The sequence below is a fragment of the Vombatus ursinus genome, unplaced genomic scaffold (genome assembly GCF_900497805.2).
Source record: "Vombatus ursinus unplaced genomic scaffold, bare-nosed wombat genome assembly UNPS02009770.1, whole genome shotgun sequence".
NCBI lineage: Eukaryota > Metazoa > Chordata > Mammalia > Diprotodontia > Vombatidae > Vombatus > Vombatus ursinus.
Window position 1 is genome coordinate 13885578 of NW_020949548.1, and position 21749 is coordinate 13907326.

The 21749-nt window shown below is 40.3% G+C and overlaps 1 protein-coding gene across 2 annotated transcripts in view; it reads left to right on the forward strand.

Moving 5' to 3' along the window:
- The first annotated feature begins 5579 nt into the window (after positions 1–5579).
- TMEM41B (transmembrane protein 41B) overlaps positions 5580–21749 on the forward strand; it is a 41303-nt gene continuing 25133 nt past the window's right edge. The window contains exon 1 of one of the 2 annotated variants that reach the window (XM_027852629.1): positions 5580–5839. In XM_027852629.1, the coding sequence (XP_027708430.1) occupies positions 5740–5839 (100 nt within the window). In that variant the 5' untranslated portion in view covers positions 5580–5739. The remainder of the gene's footprint in view (positions 5840–21749) is intronic. The other variant, XM_027852628.1, reaches the window with a different exon arrangement.

Genomic DNA, 21749 nt, shown 5'->3' on the forward strand with positions numbered 1-21749 from the left:
ATTTCATTTTATGCATTTAAAAGCATTATTGGCAGAAGAAGACTATAGGCTTTTCCAAACCACCAAGGGATCCCTGACATGAAAAAAGTTGAAAACCCTTTGATCTAGGTACTTTTTGTTTCCATAGTAATGACACCAAATGTTTATCTTGTACATATGTGTGCTAGGGGTTGGATAAAGTGTTGGGAAGACAGACAGGCAAAATAGTCCAATAGGAGCTCCCAATCTAATGAGGGACAGGCAAACAACTATGTACACAGGGACTGAAGGCGGTGTAAATTGGGGGTGATCTCAAAAGGAAGGCACTAGCATTTGGCACAGCCAAGCCTGAACCTCACTCTGCAAAAAATGCCGCATGTTCTGAAACATAACCTTAGGTGATGGATGAAGTGACAATCAGGAAACAGTGGGAGGGAGCCTGGGGAAGCAGGGAGAGATGTCTGTTCCCTCTGTGTGCGAAAGGCTCCCATTGTGAGTCAATAGAAGCACTCATTCTTCATTCTCTGGCTGGGAAGAAGGTCCTTTGGGAGAAAGGCAAGGGAGGCCTCACCCTAAACTAAAATTCAAAGTTGTTGTTCAGTTGTGTCCAATTCTTTGTGACCCCATTTGGGGTTTTCTTGGCAAAGATACCGGAGTGGTTTGCCGTTTTCTCCTCCTGCACATGTTATAGATGAGGAAACTGAAGGAAACAGGGTTAAGTGACTTGCCCAGGGTCACACAGCTTGTAAGTGTCTGAGGTCACATTTGAACTCAGGAAGATAAGTCTTCCTGACTCCAGGCTGGCGCTCTATGCACTATGGCGCCACCTAGCAGCCAAAAATTCCAACTACCTGCCTTTTATTTAGAGCTGCCCTTCGAGCAGTCTAATCTTTTCTTTCTCAAGTGCATTTGCTCCTTGATGTTGTTGTTGAGTCGTTTCAGTCGTGTCCGACTCTTTGTTACCCCAGTTAGGGTTTTCTTGGCAGACATACTGCAGTCGTTTGCTATTTCCTTCTCCAGCTCATTTTACAGATGAGGAAACTGAGGCAAACACAGTTAAGTGACCTGTCCAGGGTCACACAGCTAGTAAGTGTCTGAGACTGGATTTGATTGTTCCTTAATACAAATGAATATCTAACTGATGGTATTTGCCAACTTGGAGGGAGAGATTTGGGTGCCAGGGTAAAAGTGAAAATTGATTTTAATTTGATTTTTAAGACAGTCAATCTGGCATAGATACTCTCTCCTGCTGTATGAGTCTAAACTCCTTTCCCCTGAAATTAGCCTTTCACCTGCATTCTGGAGAAGCTTGCCTAAAGGTCAAGTTTGCCTCTTATAACTACCTCCACCTTTCCTCGGGTAGCCTCTGGTCATTTGAGTCTCAAGTCTATAAATTTAGTTTTTACCTCCAACCCTACATTCAAATTGATTCAATCAAAGCTACAGAGGACACCCAACTCTGCTGATTACTCCCATCACCTAAGGATCACTCCAGTCTCATTTATATTCCCTGTATCAATGGGAACAAATTTGCTAAGTTTGTTTCCCTTTTGCTTCACTTTGACTTCAATGTTGTTTTCTTTGAAATAAGTAGACGTATTTACCTGGGAGTTTACTCAAAAATATCCAATAATTTTGACTATTGCTTGGCTCCCATCCTCACAGTTTTGGAAAACTCTGGCTTTTAAAATGTTGAAATGAAATATATGAATTCAATTAATTCAGTTCTATTAAGGTCTATGAAGGAGGGGTTGATCACAAATCTTTTGAAATATTAAAGAGTATAGTTACTTAAAGACAGCCATCCTTGACTGGTTAAGCACCTGTCTGGAAAAGTCAAGAGTCTGTGGAGAGGAAACTGAGGAAAACAGAGATAAATGACTTGCCCAGGATCACACAGCTAGTAAGTGCATGAGGCCAAATTTAAACTGAGGTCTTCCTCACTCTAGCTATCCTACAAAGGTGGAGGATTATATTTATATTTATATTGTTTTTATATTACATATAATTTATATTATATTTTATTTATATAATTAAAATTATAACACAAAAGCTTGACGTTTGGGCAAGTATGTGGGGGGTGGGTGAAGTTTACAAGGAGAAGGAATCAGGAAAGGGAATGTTAAATCTAGCTTGATTAAGTCTTAGCAAAATAGAATTAAAATCAATTTTTAATTTTACAAGCGATTAGGAAATTCGAGGCTCAGCAAAGTGACATGAGTTACCTAGTAAAGTGAGCATTCAGGTCTTCCAATCCCAGAGCCAGACCTTCTACATGGAGCTTCAGGGTTCAAGGGGGTCTCCTTGAGAGGTTGGGAAGTATCTTTCTCTATTTTTGTTGCCTGGAGCCCCCATTCTAGTGTACTGCCTCAGTTGACTGTGCCTTAACATCTATTTAGTATCATTTCATACAAAAGGATATTTCTTTGAAGATATAACAAGAACAAAAACACAAACATTTCCCCCAATACTTGAGGTACAGCCTCTCCTATTCCACCTCAGTCCCTGGAGAGAGTAAACAAATTTAGCACAATATCCATATAAGATTAATACTTCCAAGTTCATGTCAAAATGTCGAGCTGGCACGAATGAGTCATTGCTCAGCTACCCCTGTGCTTGGGCTCCGAAGGTTACTCCTCAGGCCATGATTCTAGGATGGTTGCAAAACTCAGCATGGAGTGTAGTTAGAAATCTCAGACTTCAGATGGTTCATTTTCCTGATCTTTTGAAATTCATAAGGTTGTAGCCTCGATATATCTTTAGTGTATAAAAGCAATAGCAAATACAGAGGCAAAGAACTGGGACCCACAAGGTCACATGTTGATGCTGGAGGAAGTGCTTTCTCTTTACATCATTGACTGTCATTGGAAGCCATCGACCAGAAAGAATTCACACAGAGCCAAACCAAGAGAAGAGACTGGAACTTGTGTCTTTTGGATACTTCCACAGCCAGTCCAAAATCTCTTCCTCACCATGTGATTAGCAGACTGGAATAGTCTCTCTAAGGAACTTCTGTTATATACATCCTCATGACTCTCCTGGAAGCTGGCTTCTTCCACATAGAGAATTACATTAGCAGCACTCTGTGCATACTTATAAGGATTGGACTTAGTGGCCAGTCCCCCATTATACTCACATCACATAGTATCAGAGATAAGATTTGAACCCAGGACTGCCACCAACCCCCACACCCTTTCCATTATGTCATATTGCTTCTTTAGAGAGCATGAATCTTGGAATGTCAGAGGTGGGAAGGTATTTAACAGAGGCAAAGAAAAGATCCTCCTGATTTTTGCCCTGGATGAAGGGTGGCAACTCCTGATGTTTGCCCTGGATGGAAGATGACAGATCCTGATTTTTGCCCTGGATGGTGACAACTCCTGATCTTTGCCCTGGATGGATGGCAATTCCTGTAATCTGCAGGAGGGGACTGCCTCCATCCTGTCCCAGATTTATCACTCTGTCCTTTCAAGATCAAGTCCAACCTGTTCCATTGTTCACCTGAGTGTTGCAATATAAGCCAGTGAGTCTTTAGCCCTAAGCCATAGGATCCTAGATTTAGAGCTAGAAGGGGCCTGAGAGTTCACCTTCCCACTCATACGCTTGTTGACTTTCCTCATTTGCCTTTGCACAAACTGTACCTTCTCCCCCTTCCTTCCCCCCACACCCCATGTACTGCCACACTCTCTACCCTCACCTCCACCTCTCGGAATCTGTGGCTCTTCTTAAATGCCTGCTCAAATGCATCTCCTTCAAGAGGCCTTTCCTGAAGTTGAGGCAGGGGCAGAAGCCTTTCCTGATTCCCTCAGTCATGCCACATCCCCTTGATAACTGTTTAGGGATTGAGGGAGACAAGGAGTGGAGGAAATCAAGAATTTAGTTTTCTATGCATGGAGTTAGAAGAGGTGGCAGAAAGGGCTTTGAGTCCAAGGATCTGGCTTTGAATCTCCACTCAGCTACCATTCCATCCCAGCTATTGACTACTGAGTTGCATTCTGGTGGGGTCTTACCGCAGGAACCGGAAGGGTTCAAGGGCTTTTGCAGTTGTTATGGCCCAGGAGGTCCAACTTCTAGTCCCTTAGATCAGCCACTCTTGGTGGCTAGAATTACGAAAGGAATATGCTCTATACCAGAGGTTGTTAATCTTGTGTCATGGCCTCCTTTGGCAGTGTGGTCAACGTTGCTGTTGTTGTTCAGTCATGTGCAACTCTTTGTGACCCCTTTTTGGGGTTTTCTTGGCATGCCCTACTCCAGCTCATTTTACAGATGAGAAACTGAGGCAAACAAGGTTAAGTGACTTGCCCAAGTTCACACAACTAGTAAGTTTCTGAGTTCAAATTTGAACTCAGGTCTTCCTGACTCCAGGCCCTGGCTCTGTCCACTTAGTCACCTGCGGCCACCTAGCTGCGGTAAATAGCCAGCATTTATTAAGGAACTTTTAGGTTTGCAGTATTTTACAGATTTTATCACATTTTATCCTCATGACAACTTTTAGGTGCTGTTATTATCTCCATTATACAACTGAAAAAAAAAAACAAACTGAGGTAGACAGAGTTTACGTGATTTGCCCAGGATTTATTCAGTGTCTGAGGCAGGATTTGTGTTCAAGTCTCTCTGCTCTCCATTATCACAAACTTCCAGAAGCTTACCAAAACATCTTCCTGGTTCCTCTGTTCATGCTCCCAGGACTGGACCTTCATTATCTAGTCCTCCATTATAACTGCATAATAAATTCAACATGTAACTTTCAAAGCTATCCCGCTAGTCGGAGATTCTGTCCTCTTCTGTGCACTAAAACATATATGTATATATACATATACACACAATACACATGCATATGTATTCATACAATATACACACGTATATATAAAATCCTCTCTCTTTGTTGGGGCCGACTCTCGCTAGTCCCCTTCTTCCTCATAACTCCTTCATTGTCTGTAACAAACATGAAAAAACAAAAAAAATCCTCACACTAGTCTTATCTAAAAATTTCTATTTCATCCTGCAACTTGCGGCTATCGCCTCCGTCCCGAGGTGGGGGGCACACTTTATCTTTAGTCCTCGGGGACTGTAGTTGGCTGCTAACTGCTCTGACTGGCATCTCGTCAGGATTTCTGCTCAGTACAGCTGAGCACACAGCGGCCACTAGATAAATGCTAGCCGAACCGAAATGAATTGTAATTTTGTTTCCCCACTGGGGAAACATTGTAACCAGATAGCAGCGGCTTGGAGAAATTCAGCGTAAAGACTTGAAACTCAGCAGGTTGACGGAAAGGTCCTAATCGCCTTCGCATGCATAATTCACACAAACGGCTAAGACTTCCGACTCCCTCCACCCCAATCAGAAAAGTCCAGGTCACAGTCTTAAGTGGTCACACCTCGCAGCCTCCCGGCTCAGCCGCAAACGCGGGCGTGTCCCTAAGTGCGCATGCCCCACGGCCAACGGAAGACGAAGGAGGAGGGGGCGGGGCTTAAAAGCCGGCCTCTGCCGCGTCGCGGCGGCTTTTGTGGGCGGGCTCGGGCAAGCTCGCGAGATTTGGGGGCGGAGCAGAGGGGCGGGGCCAGGAGGAGACGCTCTGAAGGGGGCCTGTGGAGGTAGGGGTCGCCCCGGGTGAGGAGGCGGTGGCGGCGGCGGCGACTAGGAGGCGGAAGTGAGCCTGGGCCGCCCCGGCAGAAGCTGTGCGTGCGTGGAGACGGCTCCGGCTCCGGCGTCGTGAGGGAGCCCGCGCCCTCCCCTGGTCCCCCCCCGCGGCGGCGGCCATGGCGAAAGGCAGGGTCGGGGAGCGGGCTGAGGAGGTGGCGGCGGCCACGGCGGGGCCGCGGGATCCCCAGGACCAGGCCCTCGGAGACTCCCTGGAAGGTGAGGCGGCTGCCCGGCTCCCCGAGGCTCCGAGCTGGGGGCGGGAGAGGTGGGGAGCGAGCCGGCAGCCGGGGAGGAGGGAGAAGCCGGTTGGGAGGATCTGTCAGTCAGTCGACAAACATCCCCGAAGCGCCTACGGGATGCCGGGCTGGGGGCGAAGCGCCGCGGGTCCAGAGGCGCACCATCAGGAGGAGCGTGAGCAGGAGGGGGTCAGGGGCCCGAAGACGAAGTCTCGGGAGGGGGCGAGGCTTATCCTCCCCCCCGAGTCCTACAGACAACCTGGGACCCTGCCGTGGTCTCTAGCCTGGTCCCCTCCTTATGCAGAGGGGCAAGCAGCTGAGGCCCAGAGAGGGTCGGCGTGAGCACCCCGAGGTCCCTTGCACAGGCCGAGGCTGGATTCGATTCCAGTCCCTCGAGACACTAAACTTCATGCTTTCTGCACTCCCCCAGGATCCCTGGTATTGGAATTGGGAGGTGATTCTATGTAGGTTATCTCTAAGGCACTTCGCTGAGATAGAAAGGAAAGCAAAAAACAATACAGCCGCTGCTTTCAAGTTGCTCCCCGTCTGATGGGGGAGACGACATGCAGACCCCTGTGTACAAACAAGATATTAGGTAGTCCGAGAGTCTTAGTGCTGTTTGAAGCTTTAATAGCTATGTGGACCACCATGTATAAATAATAGACCCACAGGGAAGGCGTTAAGGTTAAGGAGGACCGGGAAAGCCTTCTTCCAAAACCCGTTTTGGTTTTCATCTTCGAAACCCAGCCCTCTAGCACAGGGCCTGGCACATCGTAGATAGTCAAGTTAACAGGCATGTATTAAGGGTCATCTATATGCCAGGCCCTGTGCTAAGCACCGGGGATACAAAGAAAGGGTAAAATATCCCCCCCCCCCCCGCCCCAGAAAAAACAACCCCCTACAATAACTCCTCCCTCCGTGCTTTTAGGGAGCTCATGCTCTATGCTTGTTGAATAAATGAAAATCTGATTTTAGACATGAGATTGACTCTCCTGGTCATTAAAATTTTTTCCAGTCTAGACAGCTTTTGTTGCCAACCAAAGTGTTTAGTAATCTGTATAAGAAACTAGTTTTATTTTGCTTAATTGCCTTTTCTGTAACTTGAGCCTGTTTGGGAATGGTTGGTCTGTACATAAAACATCTCAAGTTCACAGTGTCACACTATTACTATACAGGAGCCAGGTTTTTTTTACATGCCTAAATAATGACCCTAGATAATAAATATTTTGAATCTAGCTTGGCATGTACTAGTCATTTCTGCCCATCAGTCAAAAAAAATGATTAGGCTTCTAAAAACTCTTAAAACCTATTCACTTGAAGGGGTCAAAAGAAGTAGACATTAAGTGTGCTGACCATTCAGGTAAATTTAGATGTTTTTTGTGTTATCTTGCCACTGATGAGTGAAGAGAGGGTTGGCCATGTTCACGAACTACACTTCTGTTAGTCTTGTATATATGAAGAAGAGATGATAGTGTTAATAATATTAATCACTTACTCTTTGTGGAGTATTGTGCTAGGGAATGGGGGAGCATACAATCTAGTAGAGGGAAAAGGCACAAATACAAATAACTTACACAATATTGCACATTGTAAGTGATTAGAGAGTTGTAAATCTAATGCTACCTGAGTTCTGAGAGCCAAGGTTGATGGTGTCAGGAAAGGCTTCCTAGACTAGGTGATAGGTGCTTTGTGGGAAGTTTTGGAGAGGAGAAGTTGCTACTCACCCAAAGAGAGGAGAGCCACAGAACACTGAGCCACTGAGGAGATTGTAAACAGAGACTTCAGAGTGGGAGAGTGATGTTCTTGTTCCCAATGCAGAAAGAAAGCCAGTTTGACTGGAGTGTGCAGTGGTTTGAGGGACAATATTATCAAAACCAGTTTCCACTCAGTACTCAAATGAAAGGTTCCTCTTTGGTTTGAGACCACAGTTGATATTTGAAGAACCTGTTTTTGAGAATGTGTTGTAACTTCATCTCTAAGCCAAGATTAAATATTTTAGTGACACCTATTATGCTTCCACCAGAATTCTACTCCTTTGCCTTTCACAGGTGACTGCCCACAGAGCTCAAGCACTTTTGAGATATTTCCAAGCTGGAAAAACCTTAAGTATTTATGGCTCAGCAACGATAACTATCCTAGCTAAGTTTGGAGAAGCTTATACTCAGAAGGCAACCCACCAGGTGTTGAATTTTGATTAGCTACAGCAGCTCATCTCTGTCGTCTGTCTATCCAGATGTAGAGAGGATGCAGTTTACATTGGTGAAGTGTGTCTCAACATTAATTAAAAATACAGGATCCTTGAAATACTGTATTGAATTAGATATATATTGAGAACTGACTTTCTTCTGAAGAAAGTTTACAGTTTTGTTCATGAGACAGAGATATACATGAGATTTTTTTTGTTCTGACTTGTTACTTCATTAGTGTAAGGAAGTCCTTGGTGAAGAGACTTCTTTTACCACTGTAGATCAGTATATCTTACCAACTTGAAGTCTTAGAGGCACTGTGTGTCACTGTGTGACTGCAGACAGTCACATAGGCCTGTATGTGCCAGAGGAGATACTTGAACCTCAGATCTTCTGGCTTTTGATGCAAGCTTTCTGTCTATTCAACCATATTCCTCTTATATGTAAGATAGTAAAAATAAAAATGCAAGGTAACATGATGAGCTTTCAAAATGAGTGTTGTCTGCATTCAGTTCAGAGGAAGATGAGAGCCTCAGTTGAGGCTAAGTAGAGGCATAAGGAGGAGAAGGAATTTGAAGGAGGGATAGATTTTCTGTAGGGCAGAGAGGAGAGTTGAGGCTTTAAAGTTGTATGTAAGGAAGGTTGGACCAGCAAAATGGAGACTTGAGTGAATACGGCATATCTGAGGCTCGTTGAAGAGACTAACTTGTCAGAGTAGTGGTGGTATAGGAGGTTGGGTAGAATAGGATAGGACCACGTTGTGGAGCCTCTTGAATTGTGACACAAATGTGTTTGGATTGCGTTCTGTACATAAGAGCTTAGATTTAGAGCTAAAAGGAACCTTAAGAGATCCAACCCCTTCCTGTTACAGAAGAGGAAGCTACAGGCTAGAGAGGTTAGGCAACTTGTCCAGAGTCATAAAGGCAGTTCTGAGTCTGGAATCAGGAAGACCTGAGTTCAAATTTGATCTCAGACACATACTAGCCGTGTCACCTTGGACAAGTCACTTAACCCTATTTGCCGCAGTTTCTCATCTGTAAGATGAGCTGAAGGAAATGGCAAGCCTCTCTAGTATTTTTGCCAAGAATACCCCAAATGGGGTCATAAAGAGTTCGACTGACTGAAAAGACTCAGCAACAATGTCATATATTCAGTAAGTATTTGACACTGGATTTGAACCCAGATAGGTCTTTTTGACTCCATTCACTACACATATCAGGGAGCCATTGAAGTTTTGTAAGAGTGATACAATTTGTGTGCAGAATAAGTGGAGGAGGGATGATTTGTTTGAGATAGGCAAAGAAACCAGTTAGGAGGTTATAAGAGTCCAAGTATGAGGTGATCAGGGATTGGACTAGAGTGGACTCCTGTTTTTCATTGTTGCTTGCCATCTTGGTTTGTTTCCTGGCCCTTATTTCATTGTAGTCACATTCTGAGTCGGGGAAGTGGTTGAGGGAGTGTAATTGTTTTGAGAAAACAATATTTCAGAACTCTGCTAAATTTCCTTTTTTAGTCCATTCAGGGTTCTGTCTTATTAGTGGAAAAAGACTGAATAATGAGAATAAACTTGAGAAGAAACTGGATTCTTAAGATTTGGAAGAGAGAATTATTGTGAAATGATTATGTATTTCTGTTTTTTTTTTTTGTTTTTTTGGGGGGGGCTAGGCAATGGGGTTAAGTGACTTGCCCAGGGTCACACAGCTAGTAAGTGTTAAGTGTCTGAGGCCAGATTTGAACTCAGGTCCTCCTGACTCCAGGGCCGGTGCTCTATCCACTGCGCCACCTAGCTGCCCCGGATTATGTATTTCTTAACCACACAGCAACACATCATTTCATTTGGAACGACTTTGTGATATAAGTGGTTTTAGTCCGGGCTGCAAGTGATGTGAGTGAGACTCCAAGAAGTAGGCTCCTCAGTTTGTGGTGAGGCTGTAGCGTTTGGGCTGCTCTCTGCTCGCCGTCACTTGCTGGGAGTCCAGAGGAGTGACGGGGTTTGCAGGCCAGGACAGTGGGCGTCACGTTGGTGAGTCTTTTGTGGGTAGGTAATGTTTCTCGCCAGATGTTCCTCTTTGATTACTCTCTCGTTGGTTCTGTGTGGTTCTCTTGGGCCGGATGGATGGCATCCATGTAAGTAACTGTCTCTATCAGATTTGGGGATCGAAGTGATGTTTATCTTTGTATCCCTAGTGCCTAGCACAGCGCCTGGCGCTTAAGCTTAATAACTGCTTGTTGATTGATTGCTCCTTTAGGCTTGTTCTGCAGGAAATGCTGAGTTCATTCCCTCTTACAGTAATGAAGCCTGGAGCATTTTCCTCAGACAGCATCAATCAGTGAGTCTTACTCGAATATTTAATTTACCTCAGCTTTGCGTTCTAGGACAAAATCAATTAGCAGATATTTATTAAGCACCTACTAGGTGCCAGGCATTATGCTAGGCACTGGGGATACAAATATAAAAATAAAAAATTCTCTTAATATTCATTCCTGATTAAAATTTGTTGAGCAGTTAATCTATTTGAGAATATTTCCTGAGAGACTTGCTACTTGTTATTTTTTTCCCCATTTGTTTTGCTTTAGCTGCTCCGTGGTCTGTATTGTCATTGTATTGGCGTTCTTTGTTCATTTCATTTTGGGGTAAATTTTCATTCTCTTTCTGCTTTTTACCTACTTTTCTTCTCTTCTGTAGATCTCCCTCTCTCTACCACCCATCCTCAAATATGAGGAGCCTGGTTCCCTTGTTATCCTTTACTCTTCCATACTGACAGAGGTTCCCTCAACCTCGTCTTAGGAGGAAGAGTTGACTGTGAGCTGTTATGATTTATGAAGACTGCATAGAGGAACGACTTAGCGTTAGGTTTTGGAGAATAGTTAGAATTTGGATTAAAGAGAGTAAAGGAGGAAATGATCAAAGATGTACTGACAGAAAAATTTGACCTATTCTTAGGTAACAAATAGACCTGTGGGGCCATCTCCAGTCCTCCTGATCTATATCTGGCCACCGGACCCAGATGGCTCCAGAAGAGAAAGTGAGCCTGGTGACCTTGCACAGCTCTCCCTCACTTAAATCCAATTCACTTGCAAATCATGGCATCATCTTCAAGTCATAATCCTCTTTGAGAATGAAGGACAAACAACAGTAATAATAAATAGACCTGTTCAGATCCAATACAATCCAGTGAACATGTGTAAACATGTATTCAGTACCTACTATGTGTCAGGCACTAGGCTAAGTGTCAGGGATAGTCGCTGCCTTCAAGCAGTTTACAATTTCAAGTTTACAATTTCACTCTTTTTTTTTTTTTTAAGGGAATTTGGGTTAAGTGACTTGCCCAGGGTCACACAGCTAGTAAGTGTCAAGTGTCTGAGGATTTGAACTCGTGTCCTCCTGATTCTCACAATAACCCTGGGAAATAGGTGCTGTGACTGACTGCAAGGCTAGAGCTCTATCCACTGCACCACCTAGCTGCCCCAAGGAGTTTACCATTTAATGGGAAGAGACAGCATACAAAAGGAGGAAGGAAGGGAAAAGACACACCAAGGGGCATCTTGCATCTCCCATGGTGGAGCTGAGATAAGGCAGAGCAGTAGATGAAGTAAAGGGACATGGGGTGAAGGAGAGTAGTGGAAAATAAACCTAGGATGATATCTTGGGGACCAAATTAAGATATTTGGGCGTCACTGACAGTAATCGTTTCATTAAGTGAAAGTTTTATTTTATTTTGAGATCTGCATTTTTTCCTTTTCCAGCACTTGAAAAAGTAAGAAATACAGAACCCCTGTTACAAACATGTATAATCAAGCAAAACAAATTGGTCTGCATTGACCATGTCAAAAAAAAAAAAAAAAAAGACTCAATACATCTTTCATTTCTTTATCAAGAGGTGGGGTAACGTATTTCCATTTGAGTCTTTTAGAATTGTGATTGGTCATTGTGTTGATCAGAACTCCTAAGGCTTTCAAAGTTGTTTGTCTTTATAATATTGAACAGTAGTTATTAAATGTTTGCTCTTTGCAGACCATTACACTCTGTGAAAGGTATACCGTTTAGATAACTCAGTCTGTGCCCTCCAGAAGTTATAGTCTAGATAAGAAGCCATCATAGTAGCCAAAACACACAATATTATTTAGTAAGTGTATTAGAGAAAACAGTGCTATGTGAGTTCAGAAGGGAAAGGTTATCTACCAACCACTGTGGGTGAGATTAAGTTTTCTGGAGAAGGTAATGTTTGACTTTGCCTGTTGAATGCCTTCCCATTCTTTAAAACCAAAGAGAGGAAAGGAAAAGCTTTTCAGGCACAGGATGAACTTGAAGAAAGGCATGAGAGTACAATGGGTATGGGGTGTTGGGGGGAGGGGAGAAAGGTCCAGTATGTAAGGGCAGGGCATTGTCCTATTATCTAAAGCAGAGAGTACATAAAGGGCATGGTTGTTCCAGGTTTTCGAAAAACCTGAATGCTAAGCAAAATAGTTCAGGCTTTACTTCGGAGGCAGTAAGGAACCATAGCCGAGCTAGAGAGTAACATGACCAGATCTATGTATAGAAAAGATTATTTTGTTACTGGCAAAGCACTGAATGCTTTTGAGCAGAATAGTGACATGAGCAAAGTCGTGCTTTAGAAAAGATAAACCTGGCAGCTGGCTGAGAAGTGGGTTAGAGGGAAGAGACCAGAGGCAGGAAGATCATTTAGATCTTCTTAATCTTTTTTGTGTCATGAATCGCTTGAGCAGCCTGAAGCCTGTAGACTCCTCAAAATAATGTTTTTAAATGAACAAAATGAGGTATGTAGGATTATGAAGAAAATCAATTATGTTGAACTAAATTTGGGGCACTTAGGTGTTGTAGTGGACACAGCGTCAGGCAGGAACACCTAAGTTCAAATTCACCGTCAGACTTGGTACCTGTGTGATCCTGGGCAAGTCACTTAATGTGTCTGCCTCAGTTTGTAAAATGAGGATAATAATAGCACCTATTTCCCAGGGTTATTGTGAGAATCGAGTGAAAGAATAATTGTAAAGCACTTAGCATAGTGTCTGGCATAGTAAGTACTATCTAAATGTTAGCTATTTTTATTCTTAAATGAAGATGTAAATTTTTTTCTCATCCAAGTTCTGGAACCCCCAAAATATATTCATGTTTCCCTGTGGGATTTGAGAACTCCTGTTTTAGGAGCCTTCGTATTGGCTTGGGTTTAAGGTGATAGTGACCTGAACAGTGAGGGTGGTGGCGTTCTGAATGGACAGGAACAAGAGAAAATGTGGAAAAGGAACTGATAGGACTTAGGGACTGAATGAATATGAGAGAGAAAGAGAGTAGAGATTAGGGATTTCAAGCTTTTTCGTAGCTAAGAAAGTGATAGTTATAGAAATGAGAAATCTTGGGAAAGAGAGTTGTTTCATTTTTAGACCTCATTTTGGGGGGTAATGGGACGTTCAGCATGCCCTGAAGATGTAGGACTCGATATGGTTGACGAAGTTGGAGAAGTCAAGGTTGGAGATGTAGACTGGGGAGTCAGGATGAGAGGGAAAAGTCAAAAAATCTGAACCCTAGGCAAAGTCCGCATTTAGGGAGACAAGAGGAACTAGTGATAGAAACAGAAAGTGGTCACGGGAAGAGATTGAAAAAAGTGTCATTTGTAGAACTCGGAGTTAAAAGGTGTTTTTGAGAGGGGAAAGATTAATTGTGAGAAAAGGCCATCTGATTTAGTAGGTCATTGGTGTTAGATAGGTACAGTGTTAATTGGTAGAGCAAAAACCAGATGGTAGTTCTAAGAAAAGAATGAATGACTGAGAAGTAGAATCACTTTAGAGAATTTTGGCCATGAAAAGGGGTAGAGTATAGGATAGTGGAAGAAGTATTCTGTGTGTCCATGCCACCTCCTCCACTTCCCCCTCTTACCCCATAGGGGAGACCTGGGCTTATTTAAAGGCAGAGGGAAGGAAGCCTATCAAGATTGAAAAATTTAAGGTATGGGCAGTAAGGAGGATAAGTGAGTGAGGAAGGCGTATGGAAAGGGAAGAGGTTCAAGGTCAAAGGTGGGAGGATGTAGGAGGAAAGGAAATGAGTAAGGAAGCATGCCAAAGGGAAAAAGGTTTGGAATAGTTGCTGTAGGAAATCAAGCAGAGGAGCAAAAGGATTACCAAGAGCATGAATTTGTAGCGGTAAAGTTAAAAGTGTTTGTAATACTTGAATTAAATGTGATTCTCTGATCATCCCTTGTAATGTTCTTTGGTCTGAGAATAAGAGGAAAAAAAGCAAATGGGAGAGGGTTGCTTAAGTTGAGGGTTGGTATTGTGGGAGATTAAGGAGGTAAGAAATTCTAGAATGTTAGGGGAACCATGAAGTGGTAGACCACCAAGTACAGATAGAACAGTGAGTTGTGTAGTTAGCCAGAAGAGGGCTACATTATGATGGCATATGTGACGTGAATGAAAAATCACCAAGTCTCCAGTGACTTTTCTTCAAAGAAAAATTAAAACTACAGTCTCCATGCCCTGTTATTATTTGGGCTTAGTAGCACTGGATGTACTTGTGGAATAGGATAGATGCAGAAAATTTGGTAACTATTCTTATTATGTGGCACTCTTACTAGTCATTGCTCTTTGTATGCACTGAAGAATTGGTTTACCTAGAAATATATGCCTACCGTTAAGTAGGAGTTAAAGAAAACCTAAGTCTTAAGCTAAACATACAAGTTGTTTTGGTTCATATGTCTTAGTATTTCATCATCCTGTATGAGAATAAGCAGGAAATAGAAGAGAGCTTGGTATGCAGAGTCATTCTTAAGACTGCAAATCAGCATTCAGTATTACGGTTTTCTTAATAGGAAAAGCAGGATTAAGCATTGTTTCCCTTTATTTTTTAATTGTGAATTCAGCAATCAATAGCAATCTTAAACTTCTCAAGACATGGAAAAGGTTCACAAAAAATCTATGAATTCCTGTCACATAAGTGACTTTTTTTTTTAAACTTAGAAAAATAAAACCTTAAACAGGTAATAACAAATGGCTTTATTTTTTATTTGCATTTCTCTCATTAGTGACCTGGACCATTTTGTTTTATATGATCATTGATAGATGCATTTCTTCGTTTGAGAACTTCCTCTTTTTTATCCTTTGACCACTTACCCATTGAAGAATGGATTCCCCCCCCCTTAAAAAAAACCCACTATCAAACTGGTGAATTGGTAAGAATATACAGGAAAATGTTAGTCTTTAAGCTTAAGAGCTGACGTGCTGAATTCTTTATTTAATCTTTTAGGCTTAAAAACTCCAAGGGGGAAGAAAAGGTTTTACTTGACTGGAGTCTTTGAAAGCTTTTAATATAGTTATGATACAAGTTGAAAGCCTGTGTAACTCAAGACATAGCTAAACTCCTATTTTAACAGGAACTGCTCAAAAGTTGATATGATTTTAGGCATGATGTCCAAAATAAGAGAAATAATAGTGCCATTGAATTCTGCTCTGGTAAAAACCATATTTAGAGCACAGTGTTAGATTGTGAACAATACACTTTAAAAATTATATTTCTTTGCTGTATCACCTGCATTTCCCAGTATCCCCCTTCCCTGCCCACCCTAGAGAACAATCCCTTATAACAAATTAAAAAGGGAGAAAAAATTAAGCAAGACTCAACAAGTCATTAATCAGGTTATTGTATGTAGAATTCCACTCCCTCTCCAAAGAAAGGAAGGAAATATATTTTCTATTTCAAAAAATATTTTTCTTTTGAATTTAGCTTACTAAATAGGATGGGCACTTGTATGTACATAGTAGGATTGAAAAGGAGGGTTGCTTATGAAACTGCCATCTCATATGTACAGCTTGCTTCTCTTTTGAAGTATGTAAGATAAAATAGACAATTTTGATAATATGAAATTAAAAAGGGTTTGCCCAGACAAATCTAATATAGTTAAAATTAAAAAAGTGAACAAGTAAATGGAAAAAAAATCCTTGCAGGAAATTTCTTTTATAAAGGCTTGTCTTTACAAATCTAAGATTTGTTTTTTTTTTTCAAATGTAAGATTTGTAAGGAACTGATTCAGATTTATAAAACTTAAGAGCTATTCCCCAAGATATAAAATAGTCAAAAGATATGAGCATGTAGTTTTCAAAGGATGAAATCTAAGCTATAAATAAGTATATGTAAATACTCTTAATCGTTGAGAAGTGCAAATTAAGGTAACTTTTAGGTTCTTTGTACCCATCAGACTGGCAAAAATGACAAAAGAGGAAAATGACAAATGTTTGAGGGGCTATAGAAAAACAGGTACACCAATGCACTGTTAGTGGAGCTGTGAACCAGTCCAGCTTTCTGGAGAACAACATGTAACTATGCCCTAAGTCACTAAACATACTCTGTGACTTAGCAGTGCCACTCCAAAGAGATTAAAAAAAAAACAAAACAGGAAAAGGATTTCTATGTACAGAAACATTTATAGTAGGTCTTTTCATAGTGGACAAAAATTGGAAACTAATAGAGTGTCCTCCTCTTAGGGAATGGTTAAATTATAGTTTATGAAGGTAATAGAGTATTATTGTGCCATATGAAGTGATGAAATAGATTGTTTCAGACGAGACTGGGGAGACCACTAAATTGATGAAGAGTGAAGTGAGTAGAACTGGGAGAACAGTTTATACGATAACAATGAAATTGGAAGGAGAGACAACTTTGAAAGACTTTAGAAATCTGATCAATGAAGTGATAAACGCAGAGTTCAGAAGACTTACTATGAAACACGTCCCTTTCCTCCTGCCGGAAAGGTAAATTGCTTGAAAGCAGAGACTGTCTTTGGATTCTCTTTGTATCCCCAGCAGTTAGCTCAGTGCCTGGCACATAATAGGAGCTTGATGAATGTTTATTGACTTAAATAAACTTAAATACAAAGAGACACACTTTTGGGCATGGTCAACGTGGGAATGTGTTTTGCTAGATTATGCTTATTTATGGTGAGATTTTGTTGTTGTTGTTGTTGAGGTGGGACACAGTGGGAAGGATAGATTATAAATGCATGTAAAACAAATACACTTATAAAAATAGATAAGACTACTAAAAAATTCAGTATATAATATCATTCTACAGTTTTCAAACATGCTCTGTTTGTCTAGCTTTTTTGGCCTTCCTTCTATTCTTTTCTTTAAAAAAGATGCCTAAACAACTTCCTCTCCTTTTCCCTTTCCCCTTCCTATTACCTTATCCCCTTTGCTCTCCCATCCCACCCCCATTAGAAAAAAGGTGAACAAAGACCTTGTAACAAGGATACACAGTCATGCAAAATAAATCCCCACATTGGCTGTGTCATCTGAGAATGTATGTCTCATTTTGTATCCTGAGTCCATCACCCTTCTGTCAGGAGGTGATGTCATCTGTCATCACCCTCTGGAATCCTGATTAGTCATTGATCAAAAAATACTTTGCAAACCGTTAAATGCTTTATAAATATTAGTTATTATTATTGTGTTGATCAGAGTTCTTAAGTCTTTCAAAGTTGTCTTTGTTTACAATGTTGTCACAATATAAATTATTCTCATAGATCTGCTCATTTCACAATTTGTTTAGCCATTCTCCAGTAGATGGGTAGTTCCCATAGTTTGCCATTCTTTACTATTATAAAATAAGAGCTGCTATCCATATTCTTGTGGCTATAGGACCTTTCCCTCTTTCTTTGATCTCTTTGGGGTATTGACCTAGGAGTAGTATTGCTGAGTCAAAGGGTGTGTACAGTTTAGTGCATAGTTCCACGTTGCTTTCCAGAGTGGTTGAACCAGTTCACAGCACCATCAGCAGTCCCTTAGTGTGCCTGTTTTCCTGCAGCCCCGGGAAGAGGCATTCTTTAGAGCCAAGCGTAGTTGTTACAGTTTCACAGACATTGATTTCTTTGATTCTTGTCATTTACTTTCTGTAGTCATGTCTAGTATTTTCCTGGTTCTGTACTTTGAGTTCATATAATTCTTTTCCTACTTCTCTGTATTCATTATATTTACCATTTTTGGGGGGGGGAAGAGAAGAAGGGAACAAACACTTTTAAATGCCTACTGTATACCAGGCATTGTGCTGAGTGCTTTACAAATATTATCTCATTTGATCTCATTTTTGTCTTATGACAGCACAGTAATATACTATTATATTCATATGTAGACATTTTCAGAGATATGGACATATTTGATCCTGCCCAAAGGAATGCAGCTAGAATAGTGAAGAGATTTGAAACTGTCACAGTGTATTTGTATAAGCACTTTAAGGTTTGAAAAAGCATTTTAAGCTTTGAAAAGCACTTTTATTCACAACTCTGAAGTAGTTCAAGTGTATTACCTCCATTTTCCAGTTGAGGAACCTGAGGCATGTTAAGTAAAGTTAAGTAATTTGCCCATAATCGTATAGTCAGCAAATGTCAGAACTCAAATTTGAATTCTTGACTCCAGCACTTTCCTAGAGCTCCCTGTTGCAGGAGCATTCTTTGAAGGAATTTGTGCTGTTTAGATTGGAGAAGAAATGACTTGGACAGGACCATGATGACAATCTCAGACATTGCTTTTCTGTCATCTGTAACAGGGATTAGATTTATTCTGTGTAGTTACAGAGGACAGAACTAGGACCACTAGAGGAAAATTACAGGAAGGAAAATTTTAACTTTAAAAAAATACTTTTCTAACAGTTGAAACTTATTAAAAATGGAATGGGCTGTATCTTAGTAAGTAGTGAGTGTTCCTTGAGATTTTCAGATGTCTTGAGTGTTACGAAAGGGATTCCTACAATGGGGAAGAAGGTTGGATTGCATGGTTTAATCTCATTCTGTCATGGGATATCTTGTGATTTAAATTTTCATACCCCCTTCTGAGATGTTATCCCCACGGTGCTTATATCACATAGATGAACAGTAAATATTCAAACGAATAAACCCTTCTAATAGAGAATATAAATATTCTATCAGGTGCTAAACAGTACTTTATTACACAGTATGTTCAGAGCACAGCGATAGAACTCTAAGAACAATTAACCAAGAAAGGGGAAGAAGGTCCTTTAGGGGATAATATATGGGAGGCTCATCTATTGTGTTTTTTTTTTTCATTAAGCATCTTTTTGTTGGAAAAAATGCAGTGAATATTTATAAAAATTGTAAATCCAGAGCATTGAAGCATTTCATGTTAGAGTCACCCTCTTGTATTCTGGACGTAAGTCAAAGGAAGTAATTCCATTGCGGTATGGGGCCAGTTAATTATAAGTAGATTCTTAAAATGAAGAATTTTAAGAGCAGCCATACTAAAACAATTTGATTTCATATGTTATTGTCTTGTCTACAATTAACTTAATAGTTAATACTTAAAAAGTCAATATTTATTATCCATCATTTTTCCAATTAATACTTTTTTCAGATATAAAAATGGAAAAAAAATAACTCCATGCTGGGGTATAAATGGAAAATGATAGAAATGTAAAGAAAGAAAAGAGTATCAATAAACCTTTATGGTTTAAAAAATAAATAGATGAAAAGAAACCTCAGAATGGAATGTAAGAGGATGGTTTTATTACATGCCAAATTTACATGTTACTTTTGAATTTAATTTGTTTCTCTTTAAAAAAATTATTCATTTTAAACATTTTTTCTTTCTTTTTAAATTTTGAGTTTCACATTCTCTCCCACTTTTCCCCCACCCACTGAGAAGGCAAGCAAAACGATATAAATTAATTATATATGTGAAATCATGCAAAACATTTCCGTATTAGCCATATTGCAAAAAAAAAATTAAGTAAATGAGAAAATGATACTTCAGTGTGCACTCAGAATTCATCAGTTTTCTCTCTGGAGATGGATAGCATTTTTTCATCGTGAGTCCTTTGGAATTGTCTTGGATTATTGTATTGATCAGCATAGCAAAGTCACAATTGATCATCGTTACAATAATGCTATTCCTGTACACAATAATCTCCTGATTCTCCTCACTTCATTTGGCATCAGTTCATATAGATTTTGCCATGTTTTTTTTTCCCATGTTTTTTTTTTCCCTGAAACCACACCTAAAACCCAATAGTACTCCATCACAATCAGATCCTGCAACTTGTTCAACTCTTTCCCAATTGATGAGCATCCCTTCAGTTTCTAATTCTTTGCCATCACAAAAAGAACTGCTGCAAATATTTTTGTACATATAATTCCTTATTCTTTGTCTTTTGAGGGAATTGTGGGAATTGAGTGAACTACTTTGACTCCATCTTGTGACTCAAATTTTGGATCTAGCTCGGTTCCCTTTCTTTTTCTTTTTTTTCCCCAAGTCAAAGCAGACAAATTTCATTTGGACATAGGAAGCAGTAGTGTGCTAGAGCCAGCTCATACAAGCTCTATTTTAAAATTTTCAGAGTTTGACTTATTGTTTTGTTGATTAAGAAGGTGATACAGAAAAATATTAATAATGCATATAAATTTAAACATCTGTCCTGTTCCCTCCACCTTTGGAGTGCTCGTTACTAAACATTTTTCAGCACACCCCTGCTAAGAACTAACTTTCCATCTATAAGAAGGGAAATTATACTGGTAATAGAGTAAAGCTACAACAAAACAAAAGGAAAATGGTAGTATTTTCTAATCTCTGGAGATTTTGAAGAGAACACATAGTGATTAGTTCTTTGGAAAGAGTGTAAGATTTAATCTTGCACTAAGAGCACCAATATTTGGGTCCTGATATTACCCATCATACCTTGAGCAAGAAATTTCACCACTCCGGGCCTCAGGTTGCTCATCTTTGAAATTCAGAGTCTGGACCAGAGTAGTTGATTTCAAAGCTCATTTTGAGCTATAAATCTGTGATTCTATGATCTGACCTGGAGACACTAAGCATTTCCCTCAGTAAAGACTGTGATATAACTCTAAAGGTATTTTTCATCTCTTTGAATTTATATGCACATGTGATCAGTTTCCTTTTTATTCAGTTATAGGTGTAGTCCAATTTCTGCCTTGTGAGAAAACTTTATTGCATTATTTGAACCAATAGTGGCTGAGAAGCTGGACCACCTATATATGTTGCTTAGAGACCCTTAATTAAAGACCTAGGTTATGCTGACCAGAGATCTGGTCAGATCTAAAGATTGATGCAAGGAATTAGTTTCCATTTGCCCAGTTCTAATTTTTGAGGAATTCTTTTCTTTTTTTTTTCTTTTTTCTTTTTTTTTAATTTATTTTGATTTATCAGCAATCATTTCCATAAGCTTTTGAGTTTTAAATTTTTCTCCCCTTCTCTCCCCAAGACGGCGCACAATCTGATATAAGCTATACATATACATTGCTATTAAACATATTTTCACATTAGTGATGTTGTAAGGAAGCATTAGAACCAATAGGAACCACAAAAAAAGAAAACAAAAAAGAAAAAAAATAGCAAATAGTATGCTTCGATCTGCATTCAAACTCCATAGTTCTTTCTTTGGATGTGGATAGAATTTTCCATCATGACACCTTTGGAGATGTCTTAGATCCATGCATTGCTGAGAAGGGTTAGTCTATCAATCTTAGTCATTGCACAAACGTGGTTATTACTGTGTACAACATTCTCCTGGTTCTGCTCACTTCACTCAGCATTAGTCCATACAAGTCTTTCCAGGTTTTTCTGAAGTCTGCCTGCTCATCATTTCTTATTGCACAATAGTATTCCGTTACATTCATATATCACAACTTGTTCAGCCATTCCCCAATTGATGGGCATCCTCTCAATTTC